The following is a 23,747-nucleotide window of genomic DNA, read 5'->3' as shown; positions in this document are numbered from 1 at the left end:
TCATTGAGCGGTGCATCTGCGGTAGGTGTCTCTTTTTGTCTGCCTTTTGGTGGATGTCTGTCATACTTTGTGCGTTGACAAACTTCGCAGTTTCCTACAACTTCTGTGATAGTCTTCTTCATCCCCCACCAAAAGTATCTTCTCATCAAAGCTTGCAGGGTCTCCGAGATTCCGCGATGATTGGTTTTACTCTGTTGATACGCGACAGTCACTTCTCTCTGGCGTTCGTCTTCCTGAACGGTTTCCACTATTCGATCAGGCGCCTCCCGCAAGTCTCAGACTGATATACCTGCGCCTAACCTCTGAGCTACGGACGGCCTCAGTTGTATTTTAAACAGTTTTATTTTATTATCTTTGTATAAAATTAGACCAGGTGGTGTTTTATTATTTTTTTTTGTACTGAGTTGTACTGTGGTTATTGTTTTTTCTTATCTTTTGTGCTCTAAGGGTTTTTTTTTTATTTCTCATGTTATCTTTTATTTGTTATTTTAATTACTTGGCCAACCCCCCTGTATACCTCTAATCTATTAAAGGTGTAAATAATAAAATAATTCAAGCAGAAAGAAATTTTCTCAACTCCGTTGTGGTTTATCTTTTTCAACACGTTTTAGTTACGTTTAAATGAAGTTGCGATTACATTAATGTAGAATATATTGTAAATGATTTGTTTTCATACTCTTCATTAAAATAAATTAGTACATCATTCTATATAATGCATGAAATGAATATATATTGTGAATGAATCTTTAGTTGCGAAGATAATTAGACAAAAACGATTTATCAAAACAGCGGGAGCTAGAAGACATCGTACGCCTGCTGTGATAAGGTCTCTACTGTTTACTGTTTCTTGACAGGTAAACAAGGAACCATGACTGAACATTCCACTCACGAATGACTAATTATCATATCATCTCTTCAAGGTGAGATTAAAATAAATATTTAAGGGACTTCTCAAGGTAGTGAGTGGCCTCATTGTTCTTAACCGGCATCGCGATGAAGATGGCGCTCTTCGCTATTATTGATAGATAGTATTGCTTGTTTTATTTTCGTATGCATTTTTTCGTTAAAATTTTTTTAAACTGTTTGTAGTTACATGGCAGACATGTCACGTATTACATTTGGCAAATGGCGGAAAGGAAGAAAAAAGTAAAAAGATTCCCAAAATGCACTCTCTCACCAATTTAATTCTCATGCAAAATTTCAACCTTCTATCATATAAATTGCAAAATCTATCATATATATGGGCAAAAACTTATGAGAAAAAATTATGAGAGTCGGAACATGAAGTTACCTTCTCCGAAAGACGTACCTTTAAGGTATTAATCTTATTTTAACTTAGTTTAATTCACATTTAAATTTCCAATCATCAAGCTCAATTTGAATAGCAAAGATACTCAGGCCTTTTGTAAACCGAGAAACACCATGTTGACTAAAAATCACCTCCTGTCTTCTAATTTTGTATTTTTCCTGCCTAGAAAAAACTCTCTATACAGAATTATAACTCACTGATCTTAAGGGGACCCCTGGTATATATGTATGTGTAAAATAACTATTTTTTTAGTTTTTATTGTTCTGCTTTGAAAAAATTTATATATATATTTTTTGTATAAAAAAGAATTTTCTAGTTATTAAATACTAAAATATACCGAATACAAATCGAGATTAATAAATAGAAACATTACGTACGATGTATTCTACATATGTCATAATTATTCACTAACATTTTGTAATAATACTGATCAAGAGTGGAACAGAGAATGGTAATTCGGTTTTTTTTTTTTTTTTCAGACCCTAACTGTTCCGTTCAGCAAGTATTCCGTCTGTTTTACATTTATTATCTTATGATTTATAATGTTCTTAATTGTCTCTTATGTGTTTATGAGATTAGATAAGCACGAATTTAAATTTAGTACATTTTTTATTAATAATTTTTACTATGTATGGAATATATAGGTCTCTGAGTACAAAACATGGTCGTAAAATGGTTAGTATGAGTCTGTGTCTGTGTGTTAACAGCCTAGATCAAAAACGAAAAGTTGTATGAGACTCAAATTACATATTTATGTGAGGGATGTGACAGCAACATTTTCGATGAAATTGGCTGACCGGATATGCCACTTTATAGAATTGATCATTCACTTTCATTTTTTTATTTTCTCACACATGACTCCAACTATTTTGATAAAATGCGGAATGTCAAGGTACAATTGAATGGTCTTATCCTCATTGGAGGGCTTAAACGCGTATTTTTCTAAAAAAAAAAAAAAAGTAACTTTAATTTTATTCATTTAGAAAAAATAAACAGTTTCCATTGTAAAAAAAAAAAAAAAATGCATCTGATTCGGACAGGAAGAACCGAGATCACCCCAAGTTTCTAGATTGTATTGCAGCTTCGTTATCTTTGTTAAACAGTTGTATTTTTGGTAGGAACAAAACAGAACAAACTCTAAAATGCGAAGTTTGATAGAAATTCTTTGTTCATAATTTTCGCTTTCTCTTTTATTAAGATTTTATTTTAATTACAAAAATAGCAATATCTTCAACATGAGCGCACTGATTCACACAAAACTTGGTGGTTAGTAAAAGTTTTGTGAGGCGTGCACCGCCCCAAAAGTTTTGTTATTGAGGTATTACTGTATTGTTTTTTTGTTTTTTCCCGATCCCTCTAAAACAGAATTAAAACAATAAATTAGTGGATGCTTTATGTTAGAAAAAATAAATCATGTATTACCTTTTTTCCACCTGTGGTATTTTAAGGTTACTTGCAATACTTATCTGTCTATTGGGAATTGTCCATTCTGTATGGTTCTAGTAAAAAAGAATCCGGAGGTGAGGGGCCTCCTTAATGTATTGTTGTTGATCCACACTCGGGTTTAAATATTTTTGTTGATCCGGACTACGTTTTAGATATTTTTGTTGATCCGCACTAAGTTTTAGATACTGCTCAGATGTTCCAAAATAGGTGTTTTCGCTCTCTTCACAGAATTTCAGATACTCTGAGATACATAAACATATTTAGTAGAAACTCTCGAATCTCCAAAACCATAAACGAATGTAAAGTAAGAAAAGGGGAAAGACGAAAAAAAAAGTGTAAAATTATAATTTGGTTCTTGTTTGAATGCTTCTGAACGAAAACATTTTGCTTTCGATTAGGTTACAATAACACAGTGCTATAATTAGGACTATAACACAGATCTCGATAACTTGCATAGCTGTGTATTTTAGTAATAATGAAGGCCCAATTGGCGAAACGTTAAGTGGTTAATTATTTTAAGGCTTTTATTTTGAAATCATTCAATAATAGTCGATTGGTAAAGTGATATTGTTGTTCATCCAGAAAGGCTATTGATAAAAGTTAAAAAACAATGATTACAAAAGTAATCATCGGGATGTATATTTTATTATCTACAAAAAAATTTTTATACGTTCCAAATTTTTTGACTGACTTTAAGAAATTCAACATGAAAAATAGAATATACAGGAGCGAATAAAACTATTTAATTTTTATTTAACCGTATCAATCAGGTTTTAGATTGACTAGTTATTGATCGTTCATTTTGAAGTTCTGACGATTTGAGCTTCTGTAATATCTCAGGCCGGTTATACCTTCCTGAAAGAATATATAATGGGTGAAATATATATTTTCTCATCTTTATCATAAAATTGTTTGGGTTTTAATTTGGATACATTTATTAATTTACGAGAAATTTTACAGCTATTGGCTAGATTTAATAATATGTTTTCAGCAAAGATTTATAACCCTAACATTATACTTTATAAAGCCAAACATTCTCAGTATTAAGTTTTGATTATCTGTCGTTCAGGTAACGACCCTATTATTGTATCTATTAATGGATCACATTCTTTATACACGAGCCAAGCCACGTAATGATTTAAGAGAGAAAAATAGTTATAAAGGTTAATACAGAAAAAAAAACACGATAAAACTATGTATGTACTGATTCTTTTTCACAAAAAAAAAAATAAGAAGAAGAAAATCAGACCAGCACTTATATTTGAATAAACATTTAATTAATTGATTAGGATAATAAATTAATTAATTTGTTTAGATTAATAAAAAATAAATCTGTATCTCTACAACCCTTGAAGGGTCAGAATTGCAGTACTTTGTAAGGAAGTACTGCTACTAGACCAACCATTGTGCAATTAACTGATTTAGTCATAATCACGCTTGAATGCCAGATTTTTCCCCAATTAAGGGTACCCACTTTATGAGGCTTGGTGGACCTCGGAGGGCTCCCGAGCCGACAGGGTTGAATCACCACTGCAATAACAGAATAAATAATTATCTGTCACAATCGTCTTCCAACCCGGGTCCTAGGAGTTATTAGTATAGTGCCTTACCACTGAGCCACGTTGCTCCGCAATCTAAATTAATGAATGTAAATAATTTTCATAGGTGTACTTTTCTATTTTTCGTACTATTTATATCAAATATTTGATGTTATAATATTCTATTTTAATATGGTTGTTTCTTGTTTGTACTTAGCCCTGAATAAGGCCTGAAATTCAGGCCGAAACGTTGGCATAATGAAATAAGTACCACTTCGTATTGTTCTCTCCTGACCCCACCTCTTCTTCAGTATTTAATTTAATTAATTTAAAGTCGCATTTCAAATAATCATTTCATTATTTATTGATTCGTTAATACATAATGTACGAAATTTAGTTTCGAATCATAGTTAAGTATAGTATTATGTGATGCTACTTGGTTTTCGATAGCTGCTACAGTATGTTTTAGACGAACCAGATTTCACGCGCAAATAATAGATTGATTAATTATACTTAGACTCGTATGTAACACTTTTGTAATGAACTGTGGTAAGAATTATGATAACGATAGAAGGCCCCTAAGAATTATGAATGTTCTAGAGGTAGGGAAGAGACAAGGACTGTCATCGCAAAAGGCGCATTCCCTCGCCTAATAAATTAAACAATAGTCCAGCGGGCAGCGTTGCATCCCAACACAAATAGTACTGCGCGCATATCTCTCTCTCTTCTCTACTCCTCACCTTATCAAACATATTACTTTACATCTTTAAGATACAAACATTCATTTTTATGTTTATACGTACAAGAAACGATAAAACTGTTACATTCACAATTTTGTGGGCTATTTTGTCATGTTTAAAAAAAAAATGAGATATCTTAAAAAATGGTAGCGTATATATTATATTTTGTAACACAAGAAGTTTTTATTTATCTTTACAGAAACTAAAATAGAAATGAATTATTTGACATCGAAGTCACGAGTAATAGGTATACATTTGTCAAAAACGAAATGAAGCATTTTCCCACTTTTCACGTTATAATCATTATTAATTCTTAATCTAATCAATTCATTGCATAAATATTTACTTAAAAAATATTTATAGTTCATTCCTCTTTTCAACATATTTTTTTTTTTTACGGTGTTATATGTATATTTTACATTCTACTACTAGACATTTTTTATAAAAATAAATAACTGAGTCATAATAAACCGCATGCCTGGCATAAACAAATAAAATCGAATACGGGACGTAGTTTCAGAAAAATTAAAACATACTTTAACTTCTCCTTAGAAATGAAAATAAAAGAAAACCTAAACAAACAAAATATATATATAAAAAAAAAAATTTTTGTAGAAGTATCACATGATTTGGCGAATCAAAAATTCTGGTAAGTTCCTCATGTAAATGAGAAAATTTTTAATACAAATATTAAACGCTTGTTAACTTTTTAAAGATAAAATAAATTAATGATTTCAAGTAGCTTGTTGTTTGTAACCTGTAGTTGTTCAGAAAACGATGTGTAGGGAACTAATCTTAAAGTTCCTGAGGGCCTCTAACCAAGTCAATACCTAATTAAACTAGTCATAATCTACAAAAGTTTCAAGAATAACGTGCTGTTAATTTTCGTGGAGGATTAAATGAATGAGATGAGCTGAATATTGAATTAGATAAAGGATTTGGAATAATGATTAGAGATTTTTATGTATAGATAGATAATCAACCCACTCATCAATTTTCCAAACAAATACTCTATTCATTACTTTATTTTCACAAACTTTCATAGTTTGTTCTTTCCCTAATGTGGGAGACGTTTTGAATTTGCAAAGAACTCTAGCAAGTGTAATTAATTGTCTTATAAATTATCGCTTTCATAAATAATAGTAAAATAAGTGAACCCTGTTTTCAATGTCTTAATTATCTCTTGAATTTTGTTGTTTTTTTTTTTCAGTTAAATTTAATTATATTAACTTTTTGCAGGTCTAGTAAGATTTTCTAGGGTTTTGAAAATTTAGCCGTTTAAAATAAAATGAACACCAAGTATGATGATCACAGTAGGAAATTGGATGAATAACTGTTAAAGTGAAAAAGTGACATTTTCGACTTTTATATTACCATAATTTATGCCTGAGAAGTATCTGAACCAGAGTGAGGGCTGCATATTAATTAAGCCATTAGAGTAGCACATAAATAGATAAAATTAACAGTAATAAAAATATCGAGAATTCGTAATTTTTTTTATCAAATTTTTTTTTAAAACTCTTTTATTTTGAAGATAACCTTTGGAAGTTCTTTTACATTATTTATTCCCTATTTTAATTATAAAAATAATAAAAGCTTAGTGAACCTGGAGGTTTGATAGCACCAATTGCTGTCTGCATTCATCTGTCCAGTGATATCCGTCTAAACCCAAATCGACAAGATCATTCTGGTGGCATCCTTCCGCTAACCCTCAATATTTTATTTATAAAACTACAAATACTTAAGACTCAAAAGATGAATGAAAAAATGTAGTTGTTCTAGATATTCATTTTCGAGTTCTTTCAAGTAAAGAAAAATTGGTCATTATTTTCTTTTAGAAAAGGATTCAATATTTACCTAGACTATATAAGAGATACAGTAGATGTCAATAAAAAGTAAATACTGAAGTATTTAGGGTGCACCCTCCCGGAAGTTTATTTTATTGGAGAAAATCCTCAAATTTTTGATCATTTTTCATTTGGAAATCAATATCTTTAAAACTACCTACTGTTCTAAAAACACTTGATAAAATATTATTTAAAGAAGCGTAAATTTGCTGAATCTTATTAGAGCTGTTTATATTCGATAGTTCTCGAGAAAATTTTTTTTCCAAAAGTAACAAAAGAAAATTTTTATGAATTTATTTTGGCAAATATCATTGAAACTACTGGTCCTACGAAGAGGAACGTTACCGACTACTTTTAGTACATTCAACTAGCTTTAATTTGGTTGTTAATATACATCTGTGCGTTTAATTCTTTCTGAAGTATAGTTTTTCATAAACCCTAAGTTTTTTTTCGAACTACAAGAAAACAACATTTTGCTAATTTATTTTCCTGCATTTGATGAAACTAAGACTCCAGTCCTCAGGTAAGAGCTGATATGTGTATATCGTTCTTAGGAGTAATAGTTTCCGTGATATTTGTCAAAATAAATTCACAAAATATCCCTTTTTCGTTATTAGGGAAAAAATTTTGCTTTTTGTAAAATAAACTGAATTTAAGGAACTATTGAACAAAAACAGCTCTATCAGGGCTAATATTTTAGCAAATTTACTCTCAGTAAATGACGTTATATTAATTTTTTTTTGCTGTTGGTGATTATAACCATCGATATGGGCCTCCGATTGAAAAATTAATTTTTTAAAACATTCCTCATTTTTTATTCCAATTATGGCTGCCAGAGTCATCAATTTTGACTAGAATTATTTATACTTTTAATTAAAGTAATCAAAAAGTGAGACCAAATAAATAATTTCCATTCCTCCTCCCTCTTGGATTCTTGGACTTTATTAACTTCAATGTTTATTAACTTTTTAGGGATGCGTTGCCTCGTTGGAAGTCCTATAGTCGTTAGTTCATTCTTCTTCGATTCAAATATATTACGCATTACTTTATTCTCTAAAACCTTAAAGTCTTTGTACCTCTCTTAATGTAAGATGTCAAGTTTCGTGTTCGTGATGAACAATCGGAAAGACAATAGTTTTGTAAGTATATCCAATTTAAACTTTTACGTTGTACCTAATTTTAACTTAAATAAATTTCCTGGAAGACCCTCTTGACCTCTCCTCTTAGAATATGCCAGAAAATTGAAGTTACAAGTAATCCATCTTAACTGCCCCAATTAGAGTGTCTAAGGGCGTCAAACCAAACTTTCATGACCTTTCTCCCATTAAAATATTCGTGGTAATGACTTTCTTCTTCTCTGAGCAAAAAACATTTCTTTCTATCCTATTCTCAATATTTTGGTTTTAAATTTATTTTAAAAATATTTTACTCTCTCTTTTACTTTAGGTGATGTTTGTTAACTAAACAATTATATTTGGAAAATGTTTTTCATTTTTCAGGTCCGAGGGGTAGACCAAAACGTAGATTGGAGGATTGTATTAAAACTGATTTAGTAGAATTTGGTTTCGATGGACGTCACTGGAGGGATGAATGATTGATGGTATCGGCATCGAACCTTTGGGTTCGTTAGGCGTTAATTGTTTGTTAATTTTTTTTTGCATATTTTATTAGAAACTTGACAGTTTGAAGTTTTAAAAAAAACACTTATTCATTTATAAGTGGAAAAAGTAAAAAAAAAAAAAAAAAAATCTTGTATGGATTTTTTAAAAGTGTGATAAAAAAAAAAATTTAACGAACAAAATTATTATACATATTTCTACCATTAATGAAATTAGTTTTACATAATTAAGTGATTTTATAATTCCATCAAAATACATGGTAATGTAACACTTTCTTAGTAATTAGATTACTCGATATCGAAACTGTAAACATTTTCCACTTTCCATTTTCACAGTGATTACAATAACTTGTCATCCGCCTATGGATCGGGAAGTTAAAAATGTCATTTATTCACTTTTATTTGAAAACAAAAATGTTATTGCCTGTTAACTAACTTTTTTTATGCCAGTTACTGGAGTGTTCGGAGTACTGAAGTTCGGATTACCGGGATCACACTGTATTTTATTATTGTTTATTCCGGTAATAGAGTATTTTAATTCTAATAATAGTATTTTGAATTAATATCTTTACCATTATTCTATCATAAATTGAAACATGTCTTTTTACAAATTATTGATACTTTTATTTTCTCATAAGAGTTATAAAATTTAATCTTAACATTTTCCTGTTATGGCTCAGATCTAAAATTAGGAATAGGATCATTACTGTTGGAACAGATATGGCAGAGATAGGAGGGTCTAATTGATGATCGTATCCCTCAAACTGTTCATACCATCCCTCCCCTTCTGGATTATTTATTGGCTTAAGATAGTGTCACTAGAAGAAATAATTTAACCTATAAATATTAGTAACTCAATAGTAGGCTTCCTATGAAGGACAAATCGGTGTAAATATTCTTCTGACAGAAATTTGTTGAGAGTATGGGAACCTGATAGGGAATGATGGCTGTTTTCTGGATGACTTAACGCTAAGCAGATAAGCAGCTGAGCATGTTGAGCGACAATAGTCGAGAATCAGGAACACCTTACAATGTTGGGGCCCCCTTGGGCTCTTCCAGTCAAATGAGAGCTCTAATAAAGAATGAAATTACAAGAACAGTATTCCATTATATTTATGATCTTGTGATTGCCAAGCAAGTGAATATATTTTCAAATAAAATACTTTCAAACTATCATGGGCAAAATCCTTGAGAAACTCGTCTTAAAACGCCTGTACCCTATCCTTGATTCCAACCACATAATCCCAGATCACCAGTTTGGATTCCGAACATCCCACTCCATTATCCAGCAATGCCATCGTGTGGTTGATGTCTCGTCTTCATTGGAGCGCACAATGTACTGCTCGGGAGTCTTTCTTGATGTAGAACAGGATTTTGATCGAGTCTGGCACCCAGGACTGCTATGCAAGATTCGTAAATTCCTACCCCCTACATACTTCCTCATTATCCGTTCTTATCTCTCCGACAGATTATTTCAAATAACAACAGCGCTTATACATCCCTATTCCGCCAGTCTGCTGGTCTACGTCAGGGTAGTATCCTTGGTCCTATCCTCTATACAGTTTTCACAGCAGACATCCCAACCCATCCTAACACTATCCTCACCATGCATGCCGATGACACATGTCTATTATCAATGAACATTGATCCTTACATTGTATCCCAAACCCTCCAATCCTGTGGGATGTGTCACCACCCTTGAAGAATGGTGTCAAAACTGGAGGATTAAAATTAATTCCAATAAATCCCACCAAATCACCCTTCGTCGTAAACCCACGACTTCTTACCCTACAATATCCTTTAATAATACCCCTCTTATTTCTGTCGAACAGATCCGTTAATTAGGACTACATCAACAAACGACTGACATGGAATCCTCATGCAAGACTAAAAAGACCAGAAACTGCTCATCGATTCCGACTGTTACAACATTTATTAGACAAGCGGTCTAAATACTTTGTCACAAATCAAGTAATCTATCAGGACCTAAATGTTCCATATGTTGCCGATTTGGCCAGAACCAGCTTCTCAACCACCCAAATCCACTTGTTTCTAACCTGGCTTCTCCTTCATTACCTAATAATCCTTCTTTTTCCTACTACTGGCTGTGCTAAGGAGAAATGAAGATGCACATAATGATTGACATGATTTCCCATATGAAATTATGAGGTTTTAAAGTGCATGAATATGGGACCGTGGTCCCGAAACGTTGTACAATGGTAGAAATAAATATTTCATTCAAAATGGAAGTCATTAACCTCAACAAATTTTTTAAATAAATTAAGTTAAATAATAGAATAATGATTATATTTTGCTACACCTAACTATTTCTTTTGCTTTATGTTGTATCATGAATAAAAATGTATTTATGTTGCAATCATAGTTAATATAAGATAAATCAATGATGTTTAAAGTTTATCAGTAGATTAAAATATTTTGATTGATTAATGTGCTTAAGATTAAAATTCATAGGAGATGAAATAACTGTATTCTGTCATTGGGAAACCCAATCTGTTTGTGGCGGATTCTTGCTACAGATACTGAAAAGATCCATTACTCATTTATATAGTTCAGGAAAATAAATATTTTGCTGTTATTTTTGCTAACGCTTTGAAATACTGATACCATGAAAGCCTTTTTATTTGTGAATTTTCGATTTATAAGCGAATGTTTGGTATTTGCTACAGTAAAGCAGTTATTAATTAATCGTCAACTTCGACTATGAAGTTTCGAGATTGATGTTCGGTCCATCATAATTAGAGTGTCTTTTCCCATTAATTTTTTATTGTTTTTTCCATAGGAGAGGGTCTGGAGGGAGGGTTTAAGTACATAATTTTCACGGTATACAAGCCAATGATTTCCTCGCTAATCTCTAAGGAAGGTTTATAGGTCACTTAATCTCATTTAATGTTCGAAGAGTATGTCTAGGGTTTTATTCTCAATGTATTAATTTTCCCATATAAAATTAATATAACAGTTAGTTGGTTTACTGTTTTAATATAACGGTTTAAGTAATTAGTAAGTATATTAACTTGATGCTTTAATATATTCAATGAAAATTATTCTTTACAGGAATATCTAATAATAGTATCAATGGAAAATGCAACACTACCTAGTCGGACGCAACAGTTAAAAAGTCGTATCAATAGTGACATGGAAATATCAGAAATATAAGAAAATTTAGGTCCTCTGAAATTGGTGAATTTATGATCTTAAAAATAATATTATTTAATCTGAGTCTGCTGTTGGATTTCCGATATAGGAAGACAACTTTATGGTATGCTTAAAATACTTTGTTTGGTTCGATGTAATCAAATTTCAAGCGTCCTGATTTTACACTTAAAAATTAATTTTTTTATTTGAGTAAGCTAGTGGATTGTTGGAGTATTAAAAAGGCTGACAAAGGCATGTCTTCCCTATATACTATATCACTGTTTGTTTGAATAGTGGCGTATCTAACAAAAAAAGTTTTGGTTTTATTTTGAAATAGAAGTGTTCTAAAGTTTATTACCGTTTACTGGGATTTCGTCTTCCGCTGTGGTCTCTATAGAACTATCCCAAACCTAGTAGGGTCATCAAAAACTAACCACAATCTATCTGTAGAATACTTGTTTAGCGATTTGTTTTCTTAAAGTGAAAACTTCTAGTGTAACTAAAATTTATAAGTTAAAGTGTACTAAAATGTATTAATAAATCAGTGTCAGGTGGTATTTTCCATATGGTTTGAATTTTTTAGTTCATTGATGGTCTATTTATGACGTAATAGATGTTATGAAAGATGGCAGCATGCAATAAGCTTTTTTTGGCGCCCTTCTTGAATTTTAACTTCAAAAAAGGACTAAAAAAAAGAAAAAAAAGATAATCTTGAGCTCTATATCTTTACACTACGAACTTAGAGAATATTATTTAAAGTAATATAAATTTGCTAAAACATTAATAGCTATTTACGTCCAAGATATAACTTTTTAAGTTGGTACATTTCAATGTTTAAAATAGAAAAATCTGTGGTTACTGAATTTATTTTGAGAAAACTATATCTCAAAAACCATTCGACATACAGATTTTATTTTCACTCAAATGAAAAAAAAAATTTTTTTAATCATCGAAAGATTCAATACTCTATTGTGTCCTGCACTCAAATTAATTAATTTTTATTTTCTGACCTCCTTTATTGAAAATATATATTTAACAATATTAAAATATACCTGAGTATATAACATATAACTGGTGCCCTTCCTTTGCCATATGGCATTATAAGGGGGCACTCAAATTAAAGCTATTTTAATGTACTATAAAGTAGTTTATGACGTTTATCTTTATGGGAGTTTCATAATATTCGACAAAATCTTGATTTCTATTTGTTCTTGTTTTTAGTTTGTCGAATATCATGAAAACTACTACTCCTACGAAGATAAACATATTAATCTACTTTATAGTACATTAAACTAGCTTTATTATGAGTGCTAATAGACATCTGTACGTAAAATTCTATATTTAAGCCCTTTTAAACTATTTCAAAAAGATTATGACCTAGCTGATATTAAAGACCATTTTATTCTACATTGATATACCAAGTTTAACAAAATTGTTAATAAAATTAAAAATCAATTCTATAAACTGGCATTTCCGATCATTCGATTTATTGAATAAGTTTTCACATCCCAAGCATATACATACATACCTTAAATATCTAATTTCAGTTTCCAACGACTTATCCTTCTGAAGCTAGGCTTTTCACACACACAGATCATTTTCTATACTAGGTTTTTTAGACTCAGAGGACCTCAATACCCATATTTCCGTCGGAAACTTGACTTCGAAAATATAAAATAAAAATAAGAATAAATAATAAAATGGCAGTTAAAATACTGAAAAGCCTAAAATGTTCACCCATTCCACAATATCTTTAATGCTATTTACGACACAATAAGAATTAATAAAAGTTATTTTAAAGTAGTTTGAAATTTGAGCCCTCATAGAACTCTATATCCAACTTTATATTCATTAGTTCCCGACAAAGATTTTTCAAATAACTAATCAACATTTTATCTATTTATTTTGGCAGTCATAAAAACTACTAAAATTCTAATTCATAGAAACTACATTATGGTACATTTGCTAATAAAAATGTTCGTCTTATATCTCCTTCGATATGAGCCAAACTGAACGTTGATTTTCAGTTGTTTAAAAAAAATTGGTTTTTGAAAATATGTTTCTCTTAAACTATCAGATGCCCTTCTTTGTCCATAGTACTTTTTTGAAATTCGGCGAAATAAATTCACAAAAATTGAATATCGGGAAGTATTAAAATGTTAAGATCTCTATTTGGCCTCAAATTGTAACAAATTTATACTGCTTTAAAATTGCATAAACCAATATTTCCTCCACTAATGTCAAAGAATAGTAACGGCTGACTACTCAACACCGACATCTTTTCGAAGAAAGATACGTCAATCAAAGTTTAATTCATCCAGATATCAGGGAAATGTTTTGCAATATTGGAGGCCTTTACATTACCGCCAGTCTCTGGAATGACAGACTCTTTTACCTACCTATAATAGAATACAATTTTGTGATTGCCATTCAAACTTTCTCCTAAAATGGGTACCCCGTTTTGGCTCTGACTCTTGTTCTATATTGTAAAGCTTGCAATCCAAAAATCAATTGATAACGTTTAAATCCACATAATTTTTTATTTTTCATCTTTATTATTGTGTTAACAAGATTTTATCCGGCTACTATTCGTTTTAAAAATTCCTCTTTTCTTTTAAAAAAATATTAAACTAAATTGCTTTCCTTCAGAAGTTCCTTGGTCGATTTTGTGAAGTGCACTGACTGAAATAGAAACGGTTAAGATTTAATTGCAAGGCAAGTGCATTATTGCCAGCAAGCTATTGAGCACTTAATAATGGCTTTTATTATTCATAAGAGAAACAGTATGCGTCCCCATATAACTTATCTTGGTGGTTGCATAATTTCCCAATCCTTGTGCCGCGAGTGCAAGAAACTCTCACTTTAAAATTGAGACGTGGAATTATTATCCACTTGATATGGTCTATAATTATGATATATTGAGACGTTGTGGAATTATTATCCACTTGATATGATCTATAATTATGATATATTGAGACGTTGTGGAATTATTATCCACTTGATATGTCTATAATTATGATATATTGAGACGTTGTGGAATTATTATCCACTTGATATGGTCTATAATTATGAAATATTGAGACATTGTGGAATTATTATTCACTTGATATGGTGTATAATTATGATATATTGAGACGTTATGAAATTATTATCCACTTAATATGGTCTCTAATTATGATATATATTTTTTCCTTTAATTATATTCACACATCTAATTTGTTAAAAAAAATAAATTAAACAGTGACGCACTGTAGGATCCTAAGAATTTTTCGCTCACTCAACATCTCCAATTGGTGGTTGGTCACTCAACCAAAAATTGGTGGTTGCATAATTTCCCAATCCTTGCGCCCCGAGTGCATGAAACTCTCACTTTAAAATTGAGACGTGGAATTATTATCCACTTGATATGGTCTATAATTATGATATATTGAGACATTGTGGAATTATTATTCACTTGATATGGTGTCTATAATTATGATATATTGAGACGTTGTGGAATTATTATCCACTTGATATGGTCTCTAATCATCATATATTTTTTTTGCCTTTAATTATATTCACACATTTCATTTGTTAAAAAAAATAAATTAAACAATGACGCACTGTGGGCTCCTAAGAATTTTTCGCTCACTCAACATGTCCATCATTTAAATAACCAATCAATGAAAGAAATAGAGTATATTACGTAGTTATCAGTAAAGCAGAGCCGTATATATTGTATATATTAATCAGGGTTGATTAGGGGTTCTGTTTTAACGTTTTCTTGTCACCATAGTTATTAAATTAATAACTTCCTTCAGTTTACAGGACAACTCTATATAATCATACTTAGTATTTTCAATATTTAATATCAGCTTACATCCTAACTCATCCTAACAATATCCTCACCACGTATTCCGACGACACATGTGTGCTCGCAGTTAATAATAATCCTTTAACTGAATCCCAAACTCTCCAATCCCATATCACTGGCCTAGAAATAAATCCCAACAAATCCCATCAAATCACCTTTGCCCTTCGTCGCAAACCTACCAATTGCCCTACAGTATCCTGTTACCCCTGTAGAAGAGATCTGCTACCTTGGGCTGAAACTGGACAAACGACTAACCTGGAATCCTCACATAAGACTGAAAAGAAAGGAAACTGCCTGCTGTCAATTCTGACTATTACAGCACCAACTAGACAAACGGTCTTGACTTCCAATTCATTACAAAATACTGATCTACATGACTGTAATTAGGCCAATTTGGACATACGGAGTTGAGCTTTGGATATCCACTAAACCTTCGAAACCTTCGGCTAGTAAGTGAGAGTTGCATGCGCCCACCAATTTTTGGAATGTTTAATTTTTCCTCGAATGATTATACAATTATATTGAATAATTTTGAGGGAATCAGTGATCATATTTTATGAATTGTCAGTTTTACTGTGCTAGTATTTTAATATTCTCAATATTTTATTAGACTAAGAAATTCCAATGGCGTGCAAAGGAGATACTGGTGATGGAAGAGTGGTATGATTTTTACTGCTTGAAACCCCTCATGGAAGATAGGCCTCTGGATGCGGGCGACATGACATTAAACTAGCTGTTGAATTGAGGATTAAATTTAGGAAAGACAATAAGTAAAAAAAATATAAAATTTTCGTTTATTCATGGCAGATAGAATAATCAGCTCAATCGTTTGAACAAACAACAGTGGATAAGACAATCGGCAAAATAATAGCTTTATAAGTTATGATTTTTGTTATAACAATTAAATACTGTTTTATATACTTTTGAACAATTTTTGGAATCTCTTTTTTACTTATTTTTGGTGCTTAATGGTCTTTACCATGTCAGCGTCTCAATTATACTAAAAATGATTCGCAGTCTAATTATATATATGAAATTTCTCAATGCTTTTTACTCATATAATAAGATAGAGCTTCTATAAATCAAGTTTTAATTTTTTAACCAATAACAAAATTAATTTTCCAAAATGGTGTTTTTTTTACTATATCATGTTTTTAAACATTGCGTTTTAAGGTGATCTCTATTTCCCTGGCTGCTATTAAAAGAGATATTTCTGAAAGTGGGTTAAGCTGAATAAATGATGGGAATCAACGTTTTAATATCACATGAAATTTTTTCAGCATCGATTTCTGATGGCAGCGTGAGTTAAGCGACCTATTGCAACAATTTTGGTTTTTCAGGATTGTATACATATTTGTAATTGATCCAAAATATAACTAAATAAAGTGTGATAAAACCTGCTTCGGCCATCATACCGAATAGTTTTGCAATTAATTAACCACTCTTTTTAGTATGCATTAAACCCATAAAACATTCATAATAATGCGTAAAACGCATAGAACATTTATCTTCAAATAATTTTAAAAATTAGTTTCTATCACACTTAACATGAAAACGCATTGATGGTGGTTCTGAAACTCTTACGAATTAGTTAATTAATTTACTAAGTAACGAATTTTTTAAGGTGACGTAAAAAACGGCGTTTTATTATTTTTTTTTCGCCGATAACTCCTGTACGGTGCATTCTAGCGTAGTAACAGAATTAAACAGCATTATATTATATATCGAATTATTACCATAACATATTAATTTGGTTAAATAGTTTGTCGTAAATAAAAAACTAATTTTTTTCTTCATATTTGGCCCTTAACTGAGATTTAGTACTGCTTATGAATCCAAATTCATACGTTTCATACCATTTATGGTTGCCCTAGAACTAATTAGTTTGCTCGAGTATCGCTTATAAATCTGTTTATAACTTTTCCTCACTAGGAACCACCAATAAGGACTAGACGAAAAACCGAAAGAAAGACCTATTAGAACGAAAATTCCTTCTTCATCAAATTGATGAATCAATATGTTATAGTAGTCATTCGACGCAGAATTCGATCCTATTTAATTTCTTTTATTATCTCTGTTTCACTAGGAGTAGTGCTTTAGACAGTAGTTAAAGAGTTACCGACGAATATATATAATTCATTACTTCACCAAATTAATCAGCTAATTTATAAAAGTTTTAGTTAAGATGAAAGTATTTGCAGATGTATGCTCTCAAGGTTGAATTTTGTACTATCGCATTGTAAATGCTCAACGATTCCTTTCTTATATTAATTCAACGCGGTTACAATGAGTTATATAATTGTAAATTATATTTCCTCATGCATATTAAATAAGTTTAAGTTCCATTATTTTTACCACATACTTCAATACAACATTGGATTCAAATACTTTTTGAAAGTAAGAGCTGATTATTACAACAATAAATTATTGATTTTGAAATAATCCAGAAGAATTCAGACTTATACCTGAAAACTGAATATGTAATATTAGATTATTTATAAAACGTTTATTTTTATTCAGAACCAGACTTTCTCTTTTTGTAACTATAGTGTATCATGGGAGCCTGACTCATTAATTTCATATAACTATGGTTAGTAAAAAAGAGTATTGTATTTTAAATGCCCAGGGGTTTGGGCGTGTCCAGAGAGTAGGGGTGGGGTGGCTGAGGTGACGTCACAGCTTCCCCGTCCCTGTGGCGCTACCTACCAGTAAGTCCCACTCATTCCCTCAGTCAAGAGCCGTTAGTGTCTGAACCGGTGGACTCTCAAATTGAAGGCATTGTACAATGGCCGAAGAAAACAACGTTGCTGAAGCGAAGGAAGAGGTGCAGGAGCAGAAGCAGGAGGTAAAGGAAGATACCAAGAGCCAAGAGGCCGCTAAGGAGAAAGAAGCAGAACAGGCGGCCCCAGCTCCCGAACCGCAGCCTCCCAAGCCCATTGTCCATAAGGCCAATTTCGAAAAGGATGTCGTATATCTTTTTCAGTTTTCCCGAACCCCGGTCATCCCCTCAATGTCCCCTTACTGTCTCAAAGTTGAGACCTGGCTAAGACTCGCAGGACTTAAATATGAGGTAAGCATCAGTATATGCTTTGAATTTATATGGCCGCCATATTCAGTTTACTTCAAGTAGCGTCTAACTTGTTTTTAAAGTATTGTGTTATATACGTGATTTAATTGTGCATGCATGGCTTATTTATTATTATTTTTTGTTTTTACGTCAATCTACTTACATTAGTCTTAAGCTATTTTCCGGCTATCACATATTAATTTTTTTACAACTTTTTTTTTTTAATTATATCGGTTTTATCTACACAAATTCGTCATTTTCAACAGCTCAGATATGGGTGAAGACCGTTTTGCCGGTTCGGCACGCTCTCCAAGCCGGAGACGCTCACGGCAACCTCACTTTCTAAATTACCTCCCGGCCAAAATTGGTTTCATTTTTATTGAACCAGAATTTATACCGAAAACCCGATGATTTTATGAATATAACCCAAAATTATCTTTTTCTTTTAACAGTAAATTTATTTTACTATTGACTTTTACTATAATTTGATTCTTGAATTATTTCGTGTGCTTAATTCTTATTATCCTATTGAGGAATATACTTTGAACTGCTGGAGAGCTTAAGGCTTAGTTTGGGGATTGACATTATTGATAAACTATGAATACTATTATCTTTCTATTAAGTAATTATTTTTATATTTTATTATTTATTTGTGTTATCAAATTTATTATGTTGTGTATTTTAAATAATTATTTTAACGATTCAGGTTGAATTCAAGTCTATTTCGATTCAGGTATAATTCTTATTGGTTATTTATAATGGCCTCCTATCTATGGCATATTATTGAATTTATTTTTATATCATTACTTCCAATTTAATCCGATGGAAAATGTTCCATTAATTGTTAAATAAATTACTAATATTGCTATTATTTTTAACAGTATATTGATAGTATATTTTAAAAATTAAGAATTATTATAAATAATAAGATTTAATTTTTTAAAGTCTATAACCTATTTTAAGAATTTGTTCATTATTATATAAATTTGACTAATATCCTTTTGAGTCATTTTAATCCATTCTAGTATGGTTTAAAAAGCAAAAAATAAATTAATTAAAATTTAAAAAATGTTAAGTTTTGTCTAGATAGTATAACATGATGCATTGGTTGGTCCTTTCAGATTGGTTATGAACTAGTGGTGGTTTTTAATGTAGTGATGGTGTGGGTACCCATCTTTCGACGTTAAACACATTTAAATGCCCCTACAATAGATGGATGGGGGTGTCCTGTCAGTACCTTAGCTTCAATTGGATGCCATTATCCAATGTCGTCAATTGGAAGCTTTCCTATGTGCTCTTCTGTTTCCTGGATGCGGGCCTTTTAACTGAGTCATACTGGCTACCCTCCGCCCTGGAACCGAATCAATACTTGTAGAATTCCTGGAACAAATGTTACCCTTGTTCAAACATACGAATTGTATAATCAGCCTGTATTGTTTAATGATCATATTACAATACCAATATTCAATCCATTGTGAATAAGAGAGATGCTGGAGTTCACCTAATCTGTACTGTTATCATATTAAATCTCAATATGTGACAGGGTTTATGTTATCTATTAAAAATTGTAGAGGGTGGATTTGAACGGATGTAGTTCACAATGAATGTTACATTGGAGATATTATAAACTTTATTCACATTTAGGAGATTATTTAAAATAGTTGTTGAGAATTAATCTTTTTTTTTTAATGCGCCTAACAACTTGCTGCATTTTTATAGTCAATGATACGTATCGTACCTGACAATAATATAGAAAATTAATAAGTTACTGACTAACAAGTGTTGTACACGATTTTACGTTTGTTATGTTTTTTATTAAGCTTATATTTTAACTTTGACGTTAATAGATTAAATCTATGTATATCCAAATAATTTAATTAATTCATCAATTTTAGAAGTAGAAAAAATATTTTATCAATCAGGCTAAATCCTAATGAGGATTGTTTTGCGCCTACCACGATGCCTTCTACCTTGTTAACGATATAATTAATTTTTTTTCGAATCCCATAAGATTATTATATGACTAATTATAATTTCATGAGCTGATAAATTGTTATTGCTTTGTCATCATTCTTTTTTTTTTTTTTTTTACACGAGAAAGACATTCCTGAACGAGAGATATGCACTTTAATTTATTTAAATTTTTGTATTGTTCCAGCTTTTCTCCTTGATTTTTTTTCAATACCTATTTTCTGTTGTTTTTTTCAGTGTGACATTCCCTACCATTTATAACAAAATATTCACTTTCTGTCACATATGGTTAGCCCAGAATAAATCTCGACTTTCCTACTCGAGAATAGGTTGAAAACCTGTAGAATAGAGCGTTTTTCCTACTCCAAGTTGGATATCGTAAGGGGTTTAATCCTAATATAAAAAAAGTTTGATTAGGAGTTATTTAAATATTTTTGAAAAAACAATTTTATTTTAATGTATATAGGAGCCCGGAAAGTTGCAAGTAGAGTGGGCTTGGTATAAGAAGTAGGAAATTCGAAAGATATATGAACTATTTTCATTTTATGAGCCTTAGTTTTCGATTACTTTATGTCTATATTTTATTGATTTCTATTAATCATGAAATAAGTTCACCTTAAGAGTCAGATAAAAGGATTTCCTTTTTTTTTTCAGAAGTTACATTAGTTGTATATTTTGTTCAGTAAATGATTTAGATTTCCTTCTAAGGCAACATCTAGATGCAGCTGGGTGCGGAAGTTGGAAATTAGGCATTCAACCCTTCGTCTAGCTTCACTAATCAGGAGTCACTACTTCCGGTCATTGCCAAGTCTGAAGTGTTAACCAATTTGCACTTGAGGAAGTAACTGCAACACGTAGTCTTTTTTTTTTATTCTCTTCTTAAAAAAAACTCAAACCTTTAATGCTTGTTATTTTATTTGTTTAATTGGTGTGGTGTGCGCATCTCAACTTATCACTTACTATAAAAATTTGTACTTTAGGGTTTTTAGATGAAAATTGGGAATATCAAAATTGTACCTGCCAATAATTCAACAGTTTAACAATAGATGACAACGATTCAGGGCTTCGTGAATCCAATCGTAAGGTGTCATCTTTTTCCGTTTCGATATCATGTCCTCTATATTTCCTTTGTTCTCCATTAATTATTTATCAAATTCTTTAATATTTTGATTTTATCCATTTTTTTATTATTGTTAACTACGTAAACTTGTTATTTATTTCAAATAAAGAATGTTAAAGATACTTTAGAGGAATATTTTTAAACATTGTTATGTAATTTTAGTGAGGATAATACATATCGGGTATTAAAGAACACCTGATAAGTAGATTGATGTAATGAAAATTGTTAAAGCTGTTTTTCGAAAATTTAGTGTAAAAACGATTCCCTTTAATGGAATTTCCGTTTGGTCGATTTTAATCGAAAATTTCTAGTGACATTCGAGTTATGGAAATGTCAAATAAGTAATTTCGTTCAAATATTTATTTTTTTCTTCCTGTTAAACTAGGCTGAATTCTAAATTCGCTCGTTCACAACACTTCCACTTGCTATGTATTCCATATATCTGTAAGTTAAAGTAAAAAATATATATATTTCTCATTTTATTTATTGTAGGAATTTTTCAAAAATATACAATAAATACTTTTTTACTGAGTTAAATATTTTATTTTCTTATGGAAACTATTACATTTTCTTCAATTGAAACAAGTAAAAAAAAAAGCTCGTTAAGCTTAAAATTTTTGACTAAATTAATTATCAGCTAACAGAAAGAATGCTTTTCTTCCATCTTGCTTCCTTACCCTAGGGCCATTTCATCTAACCTAAATGTATTTACAATTGTTTTTTAAAAATCCACTCATTAATTATTTACTAAATGCATCATTTTAATGAAGATAAAGAAAGTTGTTTTAATCATTATGTCAAGTAATTGAATAATATCTATGATTAACTAGGCAAAATGTGTAAGTAGTTTGTTCTCTCTCTCTTGTAAAAAATTGGTGTAATGAACTCATTGTCATGTGTCAATTATTAGAATATAAATTTTTAAATCTTGAACACTATACTGTAATGACGAATTACATTTACCAAGAATTCAAAATGAATAAATGCTTGGAATTATTACATATCAGTGATAACATCCTGCTATAATTTGTTTTGCCTCTAGATTCTGATCTGATGACTAACACTGACTCAACCGGGATCATGAAGGCCATTTTTCCTCTTCCGTATGACGAGTCTTTTAAATTCTTAAAAACAATTGTTTCGTTGTAATGTGTAGCTAAAAAAGTGTTGGCCTTTCCTTAAATGTTTTATTAATTTTAGCACCACTAAATAAAAAATTATATAGATTTCTGCTGTATTGCTTAGTTATAGTTTTCGTTTTCTTTTTAATGGCAGTGTTTAACCAACAAGAAATTATACTGATTGGGTCGATGTTATGAAAACTTTAGACTGCCTATATTCCTATCGTCCTATTAGTATTCTGAAAAAAAAATATATCAAACTATGTTATATGTGTCAGTATATTACATTTTTTATATTTTACGAGTCAAACAAATATCAATAAATAGATTTTTTTCGTCAGTCAACCTTTTTGATGATAATGTAATAAAAGATTGCTTCTACAGCTCACACTTTTGCTTCAACTTAACACTTAATATTGACCGACACTTAAATAATAAAAGTATGTAAAGCAGGTGTTTCATAAGGCTGTATACTGCTAACATTACTTTTTAATGTTTTCAAAGTCCAACTTCATTAGATCAGACTTCATTGGATACTACATTTCCGGTTCACGTTGGGCAAAAATCCTGTAGAAGCTAATTTTATCATTCTTGTCCCTACAAAGTTCTAATGAATAGACATATTGAATAGAACTGTAGAAATATGCTATTACTTCAATCGTCCAAAGAACCCCCCAGTCGTTCTTGTCAAAGAAATTGCAATGAATATTAAACGCACCACTCTTTCAGATACTGCCACAGAATACTATCAACATTTCTACCACAAACTGACATTTTAGCACAAATACAAACACTTGTTAGGTCCACCACAAAATAATACTTAAGCACCCCAACGATTTCCGAGGCTGTGGAGAAGAGGAAAGCTGACAGTTATTCGAATATTAATTAAAAAATTCTTATTGCATGATGGTAAATTACTTTTTGTTTACTGTATATTTTGTGGGTCGTGGGTCGATATAATATA

General features: G+C 30.9%; 1 protein-coding gene and 1 long non-coding RNA gene across 3 annotated transcripts in view; both read left to right on the top strand.

The window, feature by feature from the left end:
• The window catches only part of LOC106677787 (uncharacterized), a 35,514-nt gene extending 23,843 nt beyond the window's left edge, over positions 1-11,671 (top strand). The window contains exon 4 of one of the 2 annotated variants that reach the window (XR_010844291.1): positions 11,571-11,671. This is a non-coding gene — a long non-coding RNA (uncharacterized lncRNA). Of the gene's footprint in view, positions 1-6,272; positions 6,467-11,570 lie in introns of those variants that run through there. The other variant, XR_010844290.1, reaches the window with a different exon arrangement.
• Positions 11,672-18,207: 6,536 nt separating this feature from the next.
• Positions 18,208-23,747, top strand: part of fax (failed axon connections) — a 61,836-nt gene continuing 56,296 nt past the window's right edge. The window contains exon 1 of the mRNA XM_014415938.2: positions 18,208-18,574. Coding sequence (XP_014271424.1) covers positions 18,290-18,574 — 285 coding nt within the window. The 5' untranslated portion in view covers positions 18,208-18,289. The remainder of the gene's footprint in view (positions 18,575-23,747) is intronic.

This window comes from Halyomorpha halys, unplaced genomic scaffold (assembly GCF_000696795.3).
Source record: "Halyomorpha halys isolate HHAL.00 unplaced genomic scaffold, Hhal_1.1 Scaffold108.1, whole genome shotgun sequence".
NCBI lineage: Eukaryota > Metazoa > Arthropoda > Insecta > Hemiptera > Pentatomidae > Halyomorpha > Halyomorpha halys.
This window is presented reverse-complemented; position numbering and strand designations above follow the sequence as displayed.